The 19,879-nt window shown below is 39.0% G+C and overlaps 1 protein-coding gene across 1 annotated transcript in view; it reads right to left on the bottom strand.

Moving 5' to 3' along the window:
• ccdc22 (coiled-coil domain containing 22) overlaps positions 1-19,879 on the bottom strand; it is a 102,798-nt gene that overhangs the window by 44,610 nt on the left and 38,309 nt on the right. Inside the window, exons 3-8 of the mRNA XM_028813264.2 lie at positions 18,777-18,909; positions 17,682-17,788; positions 12,576-12,660; positions 8,924-9,093; positions 8,072-8,284; positions 2,599-2,790 (exon numbers count right to left, since the gene is read on the bottom strand). Of these exons, the coding sequence (XP_028669097.2) occupies positions 2,599-2,790; positions 8,072-8,284; positions 8,924-9,093; positions 12,576-12,660; positions 17,682-17,788; positions 18,777-18,909 (900 nt within the window). The remainder of the gene's footprint in view (positions 1-2,598; positions 2,791-8,071; positions 8,285-8,923; positions 9,094-12,575; positions 12,661-17,681; positions 17,789-18,776; positions 18,910-19,879) is intronic.

The raw sequence follows: 19,879 nt of genomic DNA, 5'->3' as shown, positions 1-19,879 counted from the left end.
ACATCTCTTCTTTTTCTATTTGTTCCAAGAACAAAGAAAATTGAATATTCTTTGCCACTCTTCATCCTATTTTTGCCTTTGGCCTCTTGTGTGTTAAAATATTTCTAGAACTAAGATTTCCTCCGGCGCAACCAACCTTTGTTTTTGCACAGATTATAGCCTTTCACCTTCTCTAGAATAGCATACCTCTACACCAATATAACTTTTGTTTAATGACAAACATTGTTCTCTGGTTTTGAATCACACCAAACCCAATTTAACACTATAGAATTCCCAAAGCCTACAAAAAATCTCGTAAATCCAGCCCACCTTAAATCCCTTTGCACCTCTCCATCAGCATTTTTTGTCTTGTAAATGTGTCAATCAACACAAGCAGCCTGGTATACCATCCACCTCACGGGTATAAATTTATATTACTTGTAAATGTTAGCTTTTTTTCAGTTTTATTCTCTCAGTCACGTTCACAATCTCCGTGCCCCCCTCCTGATCTGACCCTAACTAACAGTGTCAGCATAAATGTACACCCGATCTGATGCTGTTTGTTTTCAAATAATATTGCATTAGTGCGATGATGTTTTCTGATTGGTACTATTCAGGTCATAAAATGATTTCTTCAAAATGTCACATATATTCGTCTCTTTCTTTTTTTGCCCGGTGCCGCGTTGACATCATGGACCTGAAGGTGTAAGCTTATTCAGTGCGAGCAGAAACACGTGGGTGTGTGTGGAAACTGTTCACATTTGAATTTAATGATTGCATATAGCGCAGAACTGACCTCTCTGTACTATTCTTTCCTCTGCATGTCCGAGTACAAAAAAAACACCAACATGCACCAAAATGTGGAGATTGGGCAAGATCGGGAAAAACAAAACGTGGTCACTGATTACAAGCACAAGAAGGTATGCAAATGAATATGAATAATATAAATAATGTTGCATCAGTGCCACAATGTTTTCCAAAATGTACTATACAGGTCATAAAATGAATTATTTCAAATATCATATATACCTATGTCTCTGGTTTTTGTCAGTGCGGCTTGGACATGATGGTCCATAAGGTGTATACTAATTCAACGTGAGCAGGAACACACAATAAAACTGAATAAAAAAAATTCAAGTGATAGTTAGATACGAAGAAGGCAGATTCACCAGAGTCTACGTGTCATCTTTTATCCCCCCAGATCAGAGAATTTCCAGTTCTATTGTCTCAAAACACCACTCACATCTATAGTTATTCCCAGTTTCAAATAAAAACTAACCACGTCAGATCTGTATGGGGGAGGTTGTATCGTGATCGTGACCGAGAGAATAAAAGTGAAAAAGAAAAAAAAAGCTAACTTTTACAAGTACCATAAATTCACACCAGCTGTTACAGATGCAAATCAAATGTATGTTTTTATTTTATAATATTAACAATAAGAGCAGCTCACTACTCAAAACGGTAAATATGCGAGGCACCCAGGATCGAACCCACGGCCTTTTGATTACAAGTCAGCAGTTCTTACCACTACATCACGGAAGCTGTTGTATTGCACTTGTACCTTTTGTGAAATTGTTTGATATTTGACTTCAGGCTTCACACATTATACAGTTCATGTCAACATTTTGTCATTTATTACTAAAACATGAAAAACGTTTGTTTTAACGATGTATTTACATAGATTGTTGTAGACACGGAACACACATGAAATGGAATAACGATCTATTATTTCCCCTCTAAAACTCCAGCACTTCACTCCAAGATAATCAAGGCTTAAGCTCGGAAATGCGGTGGTAGGGGGGATGGTATAGCAGGCTGCTTGTGCTTATCGACACATTAACAAGACAAAAGATGGTGACGGAGAGGTACGAAGGGATTTAAGGTGGGCCGGAATTATGAGTTTTTTCGTAGGCTTTGGTAATTCTAGTGTTAATGTTCACATCTGAAGGTTCTGAAATCTCACTCACTCAGCCCTAATGAAAATGCCTAAATGAATCTGCACCTTAGACTGAACTTAGCCAATTTACAGTCTTTAAGCCTTTTTACTTTGACCATGCCTCTGGCTCAAATATTATCTTCTACCAAATGATGTTTTAATACATGTAAGTTTTGTGGCCAAGTAGATTGACATTTTGACATTTCTCTTCAATAACTATTCATTTATCACTTCTAAAACAAGCAGATTCAAATAATGCTGTTGTTTTCTACTCTTTTCCTTCACAGAACCTCAACCATTGCTACTGTACCAATAGATATCAAAATTTTCTCAACCACAATATTTCCTGTATAAAAACACCACCTGGTGCAAACCATATAATGCCGTTTTATTAAAGTACAATATATGTCACTAGCAATTATCTCTCACACAACTTTTTTTTTGTTTTTCTTTTACTCCCTAAGGCATTTATGCTCTTCTTGCTGGTTCAGATCCCATTACAGCTAGAAGGAATCTTACTCTGTTAGGCCCTTGAGCAAGGCCCTTAACCTGAAAATTGCTACAAAGGTGCTGTACAATGGCTGACCCTGTGCTCTGAACCCCAAAGGTCATGTAAAAAGACAATTTCCCCACAGGGATTAACAAAGCATATCAAAAAGCAAAAAAGCAGTGGCTATATGTACCTGCATAACAGAAACTGTGAGCTTCTTTATATCCAAGCTCACTTCTTCAATTTTTACAGCTATATCTTCTATTTGTTGCTGTAATCCGGTAACTTCTTCCTCTTGTCGTGCCTGTACTTCTTTTTCTGATTGCTTTGAGCTTGGAAGAGAGTCAGCTGCAGCTTGCATTTGTTGGACCATTTTCTCTGACTCCTGGAGGTAAAAATACAGAATCAAAATGTAGTGATGTATACGTAATAATTCTTTAATAATTCTTTACATTTATATAGCGCTTTTCTCACTACTCACAGCGCTCTCCACACAGGGAGGACCCGGGAAGCAAACCCACAGACCCGGGAAGCAAACCCACAATCTCCAAAACAGAAGCAAAATATAATGATCACATAATTCAATTGTATACTTAAGAATTTTTGGTTAAAGGTGAAAAACATTTTTATTTTAATCACAACAAATAATATAAGGCATACAATTTACATGTACCCCTACGGCACTATTTCCTTTCTCTCCTTACTCATAGAAGTGTTACTTTATTTTTTGATGAGAATTTTATTTCACCATCCCTATAACTTCTTTAAAAAAAAAAACAACTAAAGTATCAGATCAACAACAAAGTGGTCATCTTGGATAATTCCAAAATCACTATAATTAGAAAGTAGAGTAAGTGGAACTGATACTTAACTTCCTCATTTCAGACTGTATGGCAAAGTGTTACAAAACATGTAAGAAAACTATTAAAAGCATACACAAATTATTGATGGTAAATTCAAATAATTAGTCACTTATTGAGAGCAAGACCTCATGAACAGTATGCAAAAAGTATCAAATGATTAAAATATTTAATCGTGAATAAACTGCAAACTGTCACTCAATTAACTGCATGATTAACCAATATCCATTAGTCCTCTGTGGATGTGATATCTGTACAACTTCTTAGCTGCTCAAACTGAGAAGACCTGTGCCTTTCAGGTAATTCTTGATACATGACACCGTGATTTCATGTGATGGTAATGTGTATGAATTGTCAGACCTCACCAAACAATGCTCGCAGTCTTGTGGCTTCAGCTATATTTAGAGGTCTGCAGTGTGTTGTGATCCATTTTGCAATAAACAGCGGTATTTAATGCTTTAGATTTTGTTTCATTCATGAATATAATTCGAGTTGTACATTCAGGGATTGTAGTCCTCCACAGAGTTTGCTATCTAACCTTAAAAGTTTTTACAGCAACATCATGCATGTTCTTCTCTTAAGTAATAAGCCAAGGAGATTGTACCTCTTTGATATCTAAATTTGCCTGCACTCACTTTGCAAGTATTGACAATTTTGTCCTTTGACCTGTCAGGGGAACTTTTAAACCCAAAGCAAGCATTATAAACATAATATTTCTCAGCTATTTTTTATAGAATAGATTAGATCAGGGGTTCCCAAATGTTAAGTCGAGGCCCCCTCTATAGGATCATTACTGTCAATGACAACTCCAGTTTTGACAACCATCAGCACAGTTTTGCTTCTAACATCAGCATATTCCTGTATTTTTAAAGGTAGAATGAAGGTTTCCAAATATGGGCAACTCTTTGAAACAGTATCGTTTAGCTACTAAAATGTTAACATTCATATATTTTATTATTAGCAATTTGTCTTCATTATCTATCATTTTTCCTTATTCTGCCAATTTCTAAAACTGTTCTAAAAATGAAGGTACAAAAAACTAGCTCTCCAGAACTCAAAATCTAGTAACGTCAGTGAAAGAGAGAGAGAAGCTCTACAGCCTCCTCGGGTAGGTGGGAGTGAGAAAGACACTTTCACATAAGTCCATTGGTTTTGGTGTGTATGCTGAGAGCATTGAAAGACTTCAATTTGGAAAGCCAGAAGTGGAGTGTCACAGCAGGAACACCCTGATCACTACTCTCATTTACGAACACATTTATACATGATTACTTCTTTGCAACAGCAGAAGCACATTTTCAGTTACCTGTTTGTTTTATTTAAAAACTAGGCAATTTAAAGAAATCTTTAAAATTGGAATTGATTTTTTAATCATGTCAGATTTGCAGGGACCAGAAACCACATTTTGACATGATTCAGAGTTGTGCTCCAATTGGTAAAACAAAAGAAATGTAACCAATTGCATCTCTAATGTTGTAATTCAACTTGGATAAAGGCATCAGTCAAAGAATAATTAATAATAAAAGTATTAGGTCACTGGAGCTGCTTATTCTTGAACAAGCTATACATAATTGTCCATGAGGAAAATATTCTTGACATAGTTCAATTACTGCTTTTTCCTGGTGACTAGGCTTTTGTTGATGGTCTTTGCAAAGGACAATTCTACAGGAAAATGTGTTTTCTTTTGAATTGAAACAGGTAATCAGCAATTCTCCCTTTTGATCTGTCATGCAGCTGTGGTACTCTCCCATGCCTTTCACCTGTTGGCAATATACAGTACTTATGGCTCCTAAAACTCCAAAGGTCAACAGGTTGTCATTTATGTGTTTGTACTTGGCACAACTTGATGTTTCATGGGAGTCCTGTATCCACCCATGCCCTTTCTACCCAAATCATTATTTATATTAGGGTGCTTCATGCCTCTTGACCATCAAATGTGGGTCCAGCACCCACCCAAGAGTGCTTCATGGCACCTGCCACATCACACCAGGAGTTTGATGGAGAAGAACAGGTAACCAAGATGAGGGTCATCCCGCTTCTAAGAGTGCTGGTAGTTAACAGCAAAAAACAGCTCTTGCTGTTGCTAATCACTGAACATTTAAATGATGGTTAGATTCAATAAGGCAGGAAGCAATCAAGCTTGGATGTGTCTAGTCTAATTTAACCTGTTATTTAAATTTGGTTCATTGGTTGACTAAGTGACTAAGTAGGTAATTACTTTTTCACATGGGTGATATATGGACCTTGGTGGACTTTTTTCTTTCAACAAATCGAATGATCATTTAAAAACTGTGTTTTCTGTTTACTCAGGATGTCTTTTGTATTATTGTTGTTAAATGTATTTAAGATCAGAAACAATGTGTTATGCATAAGCAAAAATAGAGGAAATCAAGAAATTATTTTTCAAGGCACAATATTTAATTTTTTTTAAAAGAAAAAAATACTGAACCAGAAATAATGCTGGCACAAGCTTTTATTCTGATCAGGTTGTGGAGGCAGCACACCTTTTGCTGTTTGACAACCACTGAAACATGAGGTCTGCCATTTCTGGCTAAAGATGGTTAATTTGAAAAAGCTACCTCAGAGTGCTTTGTTTGAATCATGAAATGTGTGTTGTTTGGTGGTTTATTCCCTTTTATTATCAGTTGCTCTTTTGTAGCTGAAAGCCATGCAATTAAAAACTGAATGCTGTTGAATTAGTTAAGGCAGCTCTTAACTAATGCCGACTGCAAGGCTCACAATTTAAGCAACATTTAAATCTGTACTGCTGTAGTTTAGAAGATGACAACAGTATAAGGGACTGCAAAAGAGGAATACAAAACAAGATATACCAGGCACAAAGAAGCATTAATGTAGGGAAACCAACATAAATTATTCAGTTTTGTCAGAGAACATGTACTTCACTATGTTGCCTATCAGCAGACCCACTTGTCACAAAGCAGCTCAACATGGATTGGCCACTCAGAAACACATCTTGCCTAACAACAAAGTTTGCTCTGCCCTTTCTTAAATAGTTCCTCTGTGTTATTACACCATGTCACTGATGTGGACCCTAAAGTAATTGTAGCAATATACCACTGTTATCTCCACTCCCTAATTAGTGAGCAGGCATAGATGGTCTATGGTTCGGCAAAAGTCAGTAACTGGTTTCCTTGGTTTTGCAGATGCAGAGTTCTTTATATCGTCAGAATAGTGACAAATGTTTAACTATTTTCTGTAGTGCCACATGTTAATTTACTCCTCATCAAAGAATACTAAAAATTTGCAGTAGTATGGAAACTAGGCTCCTTGATGTTTCAACATAAAAGTGTAATGCTCACAGAGGCACAATTAGTGTGGATCAAACCAGTTTGGCTTAACATTAGCAAAAGAACAAATCTAAGCTAAAAAATGGTTTTGTTCCAGGACTGAAATGACAATAAAAGAAGTATTAAACAGATAGAAAATTAGACATGTAGATGCTTCAACAAGTGGTATACAACACTGGTCAAACGTTTTAGAACACCTTAGTTTTTCTAGTTTTTCTTCAAATTTAATCAATTGAAATGCAACGAATGACCTAAAATGTTGAAAAGGTAAGCAGTAAACTGCAAAGGTTTAAATTTAAAGTTTAGGTTAGCACAAACTGAAAAAAGGACTAGAATATAATATTAAAAATGAGTGTTCATCACAGACCAGTTAATATGTTACACCCTACAGATGTTCTGCAGCAATTAAAGTAAATTGAGCCTTGCAAGTTGAAGCAGTAGTCCACAGGCGGTATATCAATGCCCTATTTTGTCCTTTAAGGAATGGCTTTCTTACTGCCACTCGCCCTGTTAAAACTGCAGCACAAGGTCTCCACCTCACAATAGAAACTAAGACTTGTTTTTTTGTCCACTATTAAGTTATGCTTGAAGTTGTTGTGCTGTAAGGTGCCTATCACTCAGGCTGGTGATCCTCTAAAACTTGTCTTCTGATTGGGTCTGCCAGATCTCTTCCTATAAAAGTTTCTTCCACTTTCCAATTGCCTTTGGATTGTGTAGGACACTGACATTTTGATTTTTTTTGTGTAATTTCTCTTAATGAAAGGCCTACACTTCTAAAGGTAATAATACTCTGTCTCATTTCATGTGTTAATTGCCATTTTGTTGCCATTTTCACTGGAATATTATCCAAGTAGTACTTCAGAGGGTGTAGTTACACACTCTATTCCAACTCTGCTTTAAGACAGACATAGGGCTTTTAAGTAATCCAAAAGAATTTGGGACACCTGTGCAAATTGTTTGCTTCAACTTGCAAGGCTTAATTTACTTTAATTGCAGAACATCTGTAGGTTGTAACCTGTTAGTTGTTCCCTGAAGAAGGCCCATTTGTAATACTCTGAAATTTCCTTTGTTTTTCAGTTTTGCTAACCTAAATTTTAAAACTTTAAACCTCTGGCAGTTTGCTGCTTACCTTTTCACCATTTTAAGGTAATTGATTGCATTTCAATTGATTAAAATTAAAAAAAAAAATGTTCTAAAACTTTGGACCAGTAGTGTACCACATTATTGTGCTGTCATACTTTAAATAACATATTGTACTATTATCAACATGCTCATGTTAATTCAATGGATAATATTTGAGTTCTCTCAAGATTGGCAGCACTCATGTTTTCTTTGTCTACATACCACTCAATGCATCTGGGGAATATTTGTAAGGGTAAATGACCTTGCAAACAATGAGCCAATTCTTAAACCTGGAGTTGACTAATATAATAATTAACATCAGCAAAAAAATATATACAAACTGTTAAGAAAAGCAAAGTATTTGTGGCCATCTTCTTACTTGAGTAAAGGTGAATTTCTCTGTATGAGTGAAACGTGTTCCCTTAACCAATATTTCATGACCACAAGGTCCTGCACCAAAGGATTTCAGAAGATCAGCCAGGTCAGAACTGGAACGTGCCGTGTGCTGGTTTTCTTGATTTTGCTGAACAGCATGGCGAAGCTGATCATGAAGCCGTTTCTGAAGACGTTGTCTCTTACGAGATTTGTACTCCTAGGTGAAGGAGTAAGGCATGTACAGACATTTAATACAAAACTGAAGTCACATCCTTTTTAAAAACTGGCTGCATCAACATTTGTACTTGTTTACTTCAAAATTAGTTTTGTATAAATCCTTATTCATACAGTGCTTCGGAAAATATTCAAACTCCTCCATTTTTTTTTTTAAAACACATTTTGCTATATTTCAACCCTTATGCTAAAATCATATAAATGCACTTTTCCCACATCATTCAATACTTGATACCTTTGAATAACAAAGCAAAAACAAATTTAGCAATCCTTGAAAATTTACTAAAATAAAAAAATGTAATTATCACATTAATACAAGTATTTAGACCCTTTGCTATGACACTTGAAATTTGGCTCAGGTGTATCCCATTCTATTGATCACCACTGAGATGATTCTACACTTTGTTTGTAGTCGTGGTCAATTCAACTGGAAATTTTTGCAAAACAGAACAAAAAAAAAAAAAATTTAATTATGAATGAGTGACTAGCAGATTATAACACCAATGTTTTCTAGCTCACTAAATTAAGATGACCAAGTAGGGCAAATTTATCTATTTAAAGACATTGTCACTTAAAATTTTGTCTGTATTTTTTAACATTCATAAAAACTGTATTTACGTACGTCTATTGAAAGCCGGGATGCAAGTCCTTGACTATTCCATTCAGATTCCCATTCCTGCACAGCACTAATATCTGCTAAATTCCTCTCTAAAAGAGAGGCACAGAGAAAGGCATGCTGCGAAGGTTGGGCAGTAACAGGCAGAAGATGTTTTTCACAATATTCTTTCACCTCTGAAAAATGACAGAAAAAGAATACAAAGAATTAACAAAAACGTTTCAAATATTATTAAACAGGTAATAATCCAGCAGCTGATAGGTACCGGCAGGCCAAGTGGAATGCGGCTTTGGTGGTTGCTGAGGCAAAAACTCGGGCATGGGAGGAGTTTGGGGAGGCCATGGAGAACAACTTTCGGACGGCTTCGAGGAGATTCTGGTCCACCATCCGGCGTCTCAGGAAGGGGAAGCAGTGCAGTGTCAACACTGTATATGGTGGGGATGGTGCGCTGCTGACCTCGACTCAGGACGTTGTGGGTCGGTGGGGGGAGTACTTCGAAGACCTCCTCAATCCCATTAACATGCCTTCCAATGAGGAAGCAGAGCCTGGGAACTCAGAGGTGGGCTCCCCCATCTCTGGGACTGAGGTCACCGAGGTGGTCAAAAAACTCCTTGGTGGCAGGGCCCCGGGGGTGGATGAGATACGCCCGGAGTTCCTCAAGGCTCTGGATGTTGTAGGACTGTCTTGGTTGACACGCCTCTGCAACATCGCATGGACATCAGGGACAGTGCCTCTGGATTGGCAGACCAGAGTGGTAGTCCCCCTCTTTAAGAAGGGGGATCGGAGGGTGTGTTCCAACTACAGAGGGATCACACTCCTCAGCCTCCCTGGAAAAGTCTATTCAGGGGTCCTGGAGAGGAGGGTCCGTCGGATAGTCGAGCCTCGGATTCAGGAGGAACAGTGTGGTTTTCGTCCTGGTCGCGGAACAGTGGACCAGCTCTATACCCTTAGCAGGGTCCTGGAGGGTGCATGGGAGTTCGCCCAACCAGTCTACATGTGTTTTGTGGACTTGGAAAAGGCATTCGACCGTGTCCCTCAGGGAATCCTGTGGGGGGTACTCCGAGAGTATGGGGTACCGGCCCCCCTGATAAGGGCTGTTCGGTCCCTGTACGATCGGTGCCAGAGCTTGGTCCGCATTGCCGGCAGTAAGTCGAACCCGTTTCCAGTGAGTTGGACTCCGCCAGGGCTGCCCTTTGTCACCGATTCTGTTCATAACTTTTATGGACAGAATTTCTAGGCGCAGCTTGGCGTTGAGGGGGTCCGGTTTGGTGGGCTCAGGATTGGGTCACTGCTTTTTGCAGATGATGTTGTCCTGTTTGCTTCATCAGGCCGTGATCTTCAGCTCTCTCTGGATCGGTTCGCAGCCGAGTGTGAAGCGGCTGGGATGAGAATCAGCACCTCCAAATCCGAGACCATGGTCCTCAGCCAGAAAAGGGTGGAGTGCCCTCTCAGGGTTGGTAGCGAGATCCTGCCCCAAGTGGAGGAGTTCAAGTATCTCGGGGTCTTGTTCACGAGTGAGGGAAGAATGGAGCGTGAGATCGACAGGCGGATCAGTGCGGCATCCGCAGTAATGTGGGCGCTGCATCGGTCTGTCGTGGTGAAAAAGGAGCTGAGCCGCAAGGCGAAGCTCTCAATTTACCAGTCGATCTATGTTCCTACCCTCACCTATGGTCATGAGCTATGGGTAGTGACCGAAAGAACGAGATCGCGAATACAAGTGGCTGAAATGAGTTTCCTCCGCAGGGTGTCTGGGCTTTCCCTTAAAGATAGGGTGAGAAGCTCAGTCATCCGGGAGGGGCTCAGAGTAGAGCCGCTGCTCCTCTGCATCGAGAGGAGTCAGATGAGGTGGCTCGGGCATCTGATCAGGATGCCTCCTGGACGCCTCACTGGTGAGGTGTTCCGGGCACGTCTAACCGGGAGGAGGCCCCGGGGAAGACCCAGGACACGTTGGAGGGACTATGTCTCTCGACTGGCCTGGGAACGCCTTGGGATTCTCCTGGAAGAGCTAGAAGAAGTGGCCGGGGAGAGGGAAGTCTGGGCATCTCTGCTCAAGCTGCTGCCCCCACGACCCGACCTCGGATAAGCGGGAGACAATGGATGGATGGATGGATGGAGGTAATAATCCAAAGTTGGTATGGTCTGATCACAGCGTTAAAGGCTTTTTTATTAACCAGTCAATTGAATCAATCCTTATTAATCATTAAATCAAGCTACTTGCAGCAGAGTCTGAAGGAGATTAACCTGATACCACCAGCGTTTGAGCTATACCCATTACCACCTGGAACAAGTTTATGACATGATTCTGCTAAGTGAATAGTGCAGTCCATATAAAAAAACTGAGGGTTCACTTAATTACCTTACCAGCAAGCCAGCCACCTCATAAAGCACCATCAGGAAGTTGTCTGTCAAGCTACTTTGCCTCAAAATAAATGAATCATGGGTTGACCCAGGACACCATGCCAAGATGTTTGTCAGTCTCATCTTGGTATGATAAATAACTTGTGTGTCAATGTAATGTAACTGCATATGATTAACAAAAGCAGCTTTATTCTCGCTCGGTGCACTTATTGCAATATGAGTGCAGTAGACTACTCCGATTAAGTTTGGAAAACCAGACACTGCTGCAAAATAGCCTTTTTATGACAACAAAAACTTGTTATGTTTTATGCCTGTACACCCACACCAAACAAAAACTGAAGTTTTCTTTTATAAACTTCAACATTTGCATGGAAAGTAAAGTATGCACATTTTGAGCCCCTTTTTGTCTGTACACAAGTTTTATGAATCTGATACCCAGTTTCTCCAAATATTGAGGATAAAAATGAATGTGAAGTGAAATGAAGATTTGTCCTTACTCCTCAGCTTTAACACCATTTCAAAAGGCAACTGCACTTTCACTTCACTTTCAATATACATTTCTGTTGTGAGGGCCACAATGACAACATACTAAACTTGACAGATTAGGCTGGCATATTTCAGAAACTTTTCCCAGCTTGTTCTGAGGAGTTCCCATCCACATTCCAGGAGGGCCTAAGTCTTCTTCCAGTAAGTGTTTGGCACACACCAACTGAAAGGCAAATATAAGGCATTCTAACTACATTCCTAGATTACCTCAGCAGGCGACTCTCAATCCGGAGAAGCAGAAGTTCTACTTCAATGTACCCCCTATCATAGAGAGTGAGCCTAGCAACATAACACAGAACCTAATTTCTGTTACTTGTATTTGAAACCTCTTTTCATTATTCATTACCTACAGCTCATTAGGGTGTGGACAGAGATATAAAGATATAACTTCAAGACTCTGTCAGAGGACTAGCTCCCACTTTAACACCACCTATCTTGTCTTGTGAATGCCTCTACTCCAGGTGAACTCTATTGGACTTGGGCTATATGTTCACCCTGTTATTGTTGCAGACCAAGACCATTTTCTCCAGGGAAGTACCAAGACCTGTGATTTGGAAGTGCTCATTCTCATTGCAGCCACATCATATTCAGCTGCATAGTCATCCCACATGAGCCAGACACCACAGTTTGATGAGGCAGAGATGTTAACATTAGATTCACCAACACACTGTAGATACTCTACAATGCAAATCCCCAACGAATCCCAAAAAACCAAATAAAACAGTGTCTGAAACCAAACATAAAACAAACGTACCTTTGGGTATTTTCTTGCCAGAGAGCACTGTGGTTTGAGGTATGCTGAGGTGCTGAGCATGAAAACCATGGGCCAAATCTGAGTTCTGTAATGATAAGACTTTTTTTGATGAAAACTGATCAGCTCAAAGAAGCATTATACATTTTGGTACCAATCAATATTATTTCAATACTTTTTATAGTGTCTAGGACAGGGTCACATATACACACATATACATATACATATATTCACGGCATTCGTAGTCTGTGTCACAATCTGATTGTATGGGTGGTTACCTACCAGGTAACGCTTGTGGTTGGCCAGCAATCTGCTAACATCCACGGCGTGTGGTTCGTTTATTTGACAGCATGTAGATCGGGGTAATTACATTCACGGCATTCGTAGTCTGTGTCACAATCTGATTGCATGGGTGGTTACCTACGTTAGCAGATTACTGGCCAACCACAAGCGTTACCTGGTAGGTAACCACCCATACAATCAGATTGTGACACAGACTACGAATGCCGTGAATGTAATTACCCCGATCTACATGCTGTCAAATAAACGAACCACACGGCATGGCGCAACGTTAGGGGCATCGCCTCTGGCGCTGACGTCCGAGGTTCAATTCCCGAGAGGGAGTGCAGTGGAGTGTGTACGCCTGATGAGCCCAGAATGAGGGCGAAACACGTGTCGCGTACTATTTGCATTTATTTGACTGTAAACTATTTCAACCATTCTATGATCTGCTCCTCACAAACTGAGGGCACCGTGGCGGATGTTAGCAGATTGCTGGCCAACCACAAGCGTTACCTGGTAGGTAACCACCCATACAATCAGATTGTGACACAGACTACGAATGCCATGAATATATATATACATATACATATATATACATATACAGTGGAACCTCGAGATACGATCACCTCTGTATACGAGAAATTCAAAATACGAGGAAAGTATGAGCGAAAAATTCAGATCTAAATACGAGCATTGGCTCGCATAACGAGCCAGGCTGTGGGTATAGCTCGCGGCTTAGCAAGGGGGCGTGGTAGCAGTAGCGAGCTGCAGGGCGATCTGCGGTGTCTGCATTTCTCACCTAAGTGCACAGGTGGGAAACTGCCCACATCCATGATTGTTCCTGTGGCTGATGGGCTGCAGCTGCCATGTCCTCCCCGCATATATAGAGAAGCGCGAGCCGGTTAAGGGGGAGAAGAAGTAAAAGAAAAGAGAGGAGAGGAGAGAGAACGGAGGTTGCAGGAGGAGGCAGGAATCTGCAGCAGTAGGAAGTCGGTGCGGGAGAGCGAGCGAGTGCAGGCTCGCATGTAGCTGAACAGGCGAGCCAAACAGCTGAAGCAGGACAGTGTAGAGAAGGTCAGCTGCATTAAGTGTCTCGCCTGTTGCAGAGCCCGCATGGGAGAAGCAGGTGAGACGCTAACAGAGAAGAAGCACCGGGGATTGTCATCTGTTTTTTGAAGACTGCTTCCTGTTGACGTTTTAACCTCGTGTTAAAGGATTGTTATTCTTGTGTACTTTAAACCTCCACTTCACAACTGTTTTAAGGATTATTTATTTAAAGATTTATTGAATGCTCTACTGCACTTTGGACACATGTTTTGATTCTTTTAATAATCAGTTATATTATTTACCAGTGTTATTTATTAAAGGTAGACTACAGTATATATAATTTATCAGTGTTATTTGTTAGGAAAATTGATTTTTATGTTAATATATTTGGGATGCGGAACGGATTAACTGGATTTCCATTATTTTCAATGGGGACGTTTGTTCTAGATACGAGAAATTCGCTATACAAGCTCAGTGCTGGAACGAATTAAACTCGTATCTAGAGGTTCCACTGTATATATACATATACATATACATATACATATACATATACATATATATATATATATATAAGTAAAATTTAAGGCCAGTACTAAAAGTGCCAGAGAGTTGGCCGAGTCTTGGCTATCAAATGAAAATGCCATCAACAGACACGGACATAAATCCAGCATATGATAACTTAAGAAGAACATGTACATAATAAATAAACTATACAAACCCCCCCCCCCCCGATCATACTGACTTAGTCACCTCCCCCACCCCCTTAATGTGTTGCTATATATTGCCTTTGATTCTTGTAAGTCTAAGCATTATCCTCTGATGAAGACCCCTGGTAGGGGTTGAAAGCTCAGGAATAAAAACTACTTTATGATACGTGATTCATTTTTTTCTCCCTTTGTGGATCTCCAGCTGCAAATTATTATATATATATATATATATATATATATATATATATATACACACACACACACAGTACTGTGCAAAAGTTTTAGGCAGGTGTGAAAAAATGCTGTAAACAAAGAATGCTTTCAGAAATATAAATAATGATTGTTTATTGTTATCAATTTACAAAATGCAAAGTGAGCGAACAAAAGAAAAATCTAAATCAAATCAATATTTGGTGTTACTACCTTTTGCCTTCAAACCAGCATCGATTCTCATAGGTACACTTGCACAAAGTCAGGGATTTTGTAGGATTATAGTCAGGTGTATGATCAACCAATTAAACAGGTGCTAATGATCATCAATGCCACACGTAGGTTGAAATACAGTCGTTAACTGAAATAGAAACAGCTGTGTAGGAGGCTTAAAACTGGGTGAGGAACAGCCAAACTCTGCTACCAAGGTGAGGTTGTGGAAGACAGTTTCATGTCATGGCATGATTGAGCACAGCAACAAGACACAAGGTAGTTATAATGCATCAGCAAGGTCTCTCCCAGACAAAGATTTCAAAGCAGACTGGGGTTTCAAGATGTGCTGTTCAAGCTCTTTTGAAGAAGCACAAAGAAACAGGCAACGTTGAGGATCGTAGAAGCAGTGGTCGGCCAAGGAAACTTAGTGCATTAGATGAAAGACACATCAAGCTTATTACCCTTCGAAATAGGAATATGTCCAGCAATGCCATCAGCTCAGAACTGGCAGAAACCAGTGGGACCCAGGTACACCCATCTACTGTTCGGAGAAGTCTGGCCAGAAGTGGTCTTCATGGAAGAGTTGCAGCCAAAAAGCCATACCTCCGACGTGGAAACAAGGCCAAGCGACTCAAGTATGCACGAAAACATAGGAACTGGGGTGCAGAAAAATGGCAGCAGGTGCTCTGGACTGATGAGTCAAAATTTGAAATATTTGGCTGTAGCAGAAGGCAGTTTGTTTGTCGAAGGGCTGGAAAGCGGTACAATAATGAGTGTCTGCAGGCAACAGTGAAGCATGGTGGAGGTTCCTTGAACGTTTGGGGCTGCATTTCTGCAAATGGAGTTGGAGATTTGGTCAGAATTAATGGTGTTCTCAATGCTGAGAAATACAGGCAGATACTTATCCATCATGCAATACCATCAGGGAGGCGTATGATTGGCCCCAAATTTATTCTGCAGCAGGACAACGACACCAAAGTCATTAAGAACTATCTTCAGCGTAAAGAAGAACAAGAAGTCCTGGAAGTGATGGTATGGCCCCCACAGAGCCCTGATCTCAACATCATCGAGTGTGTCTGGGATTACATGAAGAGACAGAAGGATGCGAGGAAGCCTACATCCACAGAAGATCTATGGTTAGTTCTCCAAGATGTTTGGAACAACCTACCAGCCGAGTTCCTTCAAAAACTGTGTACAAGTGTACCTAGAAGACTTGATGCTGTTTTGAAGGCAAAGGATGGTCACACCAAATATTGATTTGATTTAGATTTCTCTTTTGTTCATTCACTGAATTTTGTTGATTGATGAAAATAAATGATTAACACTTCCATTTTTGAAAGCATTCTTTGTTGACATTTTTTCACACCTGCCTAAAACTTTTGCACAGTACTATATATACACACATATACATACATATATATATATATATACACATATACATACATATACATACATATACACATATATATACATATACATATATATAGAATCAATTTCTTCCATTCCAACCTCTCGACCACCATGGGCAAGACGAAAGAGCTATCAAAGGACGTCAGGGACAAGACTGTAAAACTGCACAAGGCTGGAATGGGCTACAAGACCATCAGCAAGAAGCTGGGTGAGAGGGTGACAACTGTTGGTGTGATTATTCAAAAATGGAAGAAGCATAAAATGACTAATCAATCGCCCTCAGTCTGGAGCTCCATGCAAGATCTTGCCTTATGGGGTGAAGATGATCGTGAGAAAAGTGAGGGATCAGGCCAGAACTACATAGGAGAAGCTTGTTAATGATCTTTAGGCGGTTGGGACTACAGTCACCAAGAACACCAATGGTGACACATTATGCCATAATGGATTGAAATCTTGCAGCACTGCAAGGTCCCCCTGCTTAAGAAGGCACATGTACAGGCCCGGGTGTTAACTGGCAAACTTGACATGAGCCTGTACATGTCACTAAAGTACGCTAAAATATTGTGAACAGTAACTCTCACATACCAGTCAGCAAACTGCTGCTGGTAAAATATTTCTTTCTCAAAACTATATTGTTTTCAAAACCAGATAAAATGTTTTAACTAAGAAAATTGTGATAGACTGAAGCCCCATCCATAGTTTACTGCCTTGTGCCTCATGCTCCTAGAACAGGCTCAGGTGCCAATGACCTTGTGCCAGAATAGTGAGATGCAATAAAAAGTAAGAATGAAATCATTTAAAATGATTCTAATAAGTTTAAATTTCATTGGCAAATAAATCAAGTTCATTAGATTAACAGCATATTAACAACATACATTTTCTTATTTATGTTGACTATTTACTGAAGACCCCATTGCAGTGGTCTTTATATCAATGTCATATGATTTTGAAAGGAAAAAAAGATGAAAAGGTTTAAACAACAGTGGCTATGCCTCAAGTAATTAAGTATCTAAAGGCATAAAGTACATACATTTGTTTAATAAAAGAACTTACAAAATTACTATTCACTGTTCTCTTTTACCATTGTCTGACTGGGACTTTTTAATACCAATATTTGCTGAAATTAATTATCGATTATTGTAAATTTCTCCTTAACTGCCTTGTAAAGGTAGATAATGTAAAACTTTTTTTTTGTTATACATCTATTCAAGTGACAGGCTATGATTTAGCAATTCATTACCTGATGCTTGCAGAGGAAAGGCACACGACAGGATGGAGGTATCCAAGGCACTGCCAGTTGCGATTTTATTTTAAATGCAATAGATCTCTGAAGCAATACAGATTTACCTACAAAAAGAAAGACAGAAACAAGGTTAGATTAGTCAAACTTGAAATCAAAATATCATATTACAAATGCAATACTTTGGGAACAAAAAAGAAATGTTGGTGCATGGAGAACCATACCAATCACAAGTAAAAGCCTAAACAAGGGTTTATTTTTTCTCATTATTTCTTACATAGCACATTATCATATTTAAACCATTAATATCTTTTGAACTTCACAGAAAAAACACAAACAAAGCAGACTGGTAAAAACATATTGCTCTTCATGTTTTTGCTATGAAGCCATGGAGTAAAGGTTCAGAATAACACAAACAGCTGACTCATAATTTCACTACATAAAATTATCAGATGTCATCAAAGTTCGAGTTGTTAATTATATCCACTATTATATATTACTATATTATGATTTGTAAATTAAGAAAAACATTGGTTCAAAAATATATTAATTGGTTAAGAATATACATTCATTCAGATATATACAATGGTTGAGACACACTGGTTGAGATGTATATATGTTGCTTTGTATAGGTCTGCTCCTATATATTTACATTGGTTGAGATATGTTGGTTTGAATACATCCATACGGATATATAAGTCGGTTCAGATATATACAGTACATCAGTTTTAATAGAATGGCTTGGATTTTAGGGGAGGCACAGAGCAGCCACTTAAGCTTAGTGTCTTAGTTTCACTTTAGCATTTCTTCAACATTGTTGTCATTATTGCACATTGTTTATACAAGAAACATATACATGTCAGGCATGTTTTATTTCATAAGCCTTGGTTAAGGGTCTTTGATTAGAAAAGTACTGTTCTTTTCTTACATTATTTAAAACAAACACATAAAACCCCACCTCTTCAACACACACTGTCCTGCCTATCTCTCTATCTTCAATTTATTACTTGAACTCTCTTCAGCCTTTCGCTTAAAGTGAGAAAGGAACAACAGCGTAGATATATAGATATATTTAGTTGTATCTACAGTACGTACCTGCTGGCTGATCAGAGGATTCCGAGCTTTCACGAGGAAGCTTCTCCACCAAGAACATAAGGAGTGCTCTGATCTCTGGCTCATTGCTGTACAAGAAAGTCTGGTAGCCAATCTCTCCCTTGTAACCAACATCCTAAACAAAACTCACAAAATAAGGTATGTGAACTCTTAGACAGTTCCTGTGTTCTGAGTAGACAAGCAGAGGTTTTAACTAAAACAAAAATTCCATTCATATGCTGTGGCATTTAAAAAAAAATAAAATAAAAAAAGCAAAATATAGTAATATAATCAAGACCAATTCCGAAAATTATAAAGGGATTGTAAACATTAAGCAAAAATGCTATCTATATTATGAAACAATACTTTGCACTTTAAGTTTAAATATTTTTGCACAAATATTTTTATTTTTTAAATAAACTTAAAATTAGTTTAAGTCTAGGGCCCTATGATTTCCACAATGCGGATAACACAGACGGAATCACAGAATTAATGCTTAAAAACAGATTTCTCTCTATTATAAAAAAAAATCCTGCAGAGAAACAGTAGGGCGTCGAGACGTGATCTTCACGTTAAGATCACGGAAGACACTTAAAAGATCCGTGAGACTAAAGAGATTGGCCACGAAGCATCTCACAGGGACCTTAAACATGAGACTTTGTGCCAAGAGATTGACCCAGGACCGCCTTGCAATGATGAAGAACATGAGATTCTTGCAAGACATGCCCTACTTACAACCAAATAAGACCACGGTCATTAAAACTCTCAGTCGTGTTTTGGCTTTCAGCACACATAGATCCAGGGCTCTGAGTGCATATAAAGCGTATAAGGACAACACGTTATAGATGAAACGTCGATGACTAAGCGAAGAAGAAAGCATTGCAGAGAAAAGAGACTCAAAAGCACTGGAGAGATAAAAAGAAAGAATAATCTAGGTGCAAATTCAGAAATAAGGAAAGTAATTATCAGCCCAGAACAAGTGGAAATGAAAAAAAAAAAAAAAAAGCATGTCCAATCCGGATGTTGGCGCTATACACATGCAGAGCAGGTTAGAGATTATTAAAGCAATGGAATTCGAAAAGCTAAAAAAAAAGGCGCGATACACA

Source organism: Erpetoichthys calabaricus, chromosome 11 (assembly GCF_900747795.2).
Source record: "Erpetoichthys calabaricus chromosome 11, fErpCal1.3, whole genome shotgun sequence".
Taxonomy (NCBI): domain Eukaryota; kingdom Metazoa; phylum Chordata; class Cladistia; order Polypteriformes; family Polypteridae; genus Erpetoichthys; species Erpetoichthys calabaricus.
The sequence above is the reverse complement of the archived record's forward strand: the minus strand, read 5'-3'. Positions and strand labels throughout refer to the sequence as shown.